The sequence below is a fragment of the Bison bison genome, unplaced genomic scaffold (assembly GCF_000754665.1).
Source record: "Bison bison bison isolate TAMUID 2011002044 unplaced genomic scaffold, Bison_UMD1.0 scf7180017850582, whole genome shotgun sequence".
In the NCBI taxonomy this organism is placed as follows: domain Eukaryota; kingdom Metazoa; phylum Chordata; class Mammalia; order Artiodactyla; family Bovidae; genus Bison; species Bison bison.
In genome coordinates this window covers 16,766-17,220 of record NW_011481155.1, presented here as the reverse complement: position 1 = coordinate 17,220, position 455 = coordinate 16,766, and the positions used below count along the sequence as shown (strand labels likewise).

The following is a 455-nucleotide window of genomic DNA, read 5'->3' as shown; positions in this document are numbered from 1 at the left end:
AGAGATGGCAGATGAGATCGCCAAGGCTCAGGTCGCCCAGCCTGGTGGCGACACGATCTTCGGGAAGATCATTCGCAAGGAAATCCCAGCCAAAATCATTTATGAGGATGACCAGTGTCTTGCTTTCCATGACATTTCCCCTCAAGCACCAACACATTTTCTGGTGATATCCAAGAAATATATATCTCAGATTTCTGCAGCAGAAGATGATGATGAAAGTCTTCTTGGGCATTTGATGATTGTTGGCAAGAAATGTGCTGCTGATCTGGGCCTGAAGAAGGGCTATCGAATGGTGGTGAATGAAGGTTCAGATGGGGGCCAGTCTGTCTATCATGTTCATCTCCATGTTCTTGGAGGTCGGCAGATGAACTGGCCTCCTGGTTAAATGTGCTATAGGGATAATTTTGCCTTTTCTATGATCAGGTTTGCAAGTTCCAATATGCTAAACAAGTTGT

At 45.3% G+C, this 455-nt stretch overlaps 1 protein-coding gene across 1 annotated transcript; it reads left to right on the top strand.

Moving 5' to 3' along the window:
* Window positions 1-4: 4 nt before the first annotated feature.
* On the top strand, window positions 5-449 carry LOC104995079 (histidine triad nucleotide-binding protein 1). The gene has a single exon (XM_010848818.1). It carries the CDS (start codon window positions 5-7, stop codon window positions 383-385), a length of 381 nt encoding a protein of 126 aa, XP_010847120.1. The 3' UTR covers window positions 386-449.
* Window positions 450-455: the final 6 nt, after the last annotated feature.

Bases quoted from the DNA above. Each gene is read 5' to 3' on its own strand.
- LOC104995079 (XM_010848818.1), top strand. From the start codon at position 5: ATGGCAGATGAGATCGCCAAGGCTCAGGTCGCCCAGCCTGGTGGCGAC.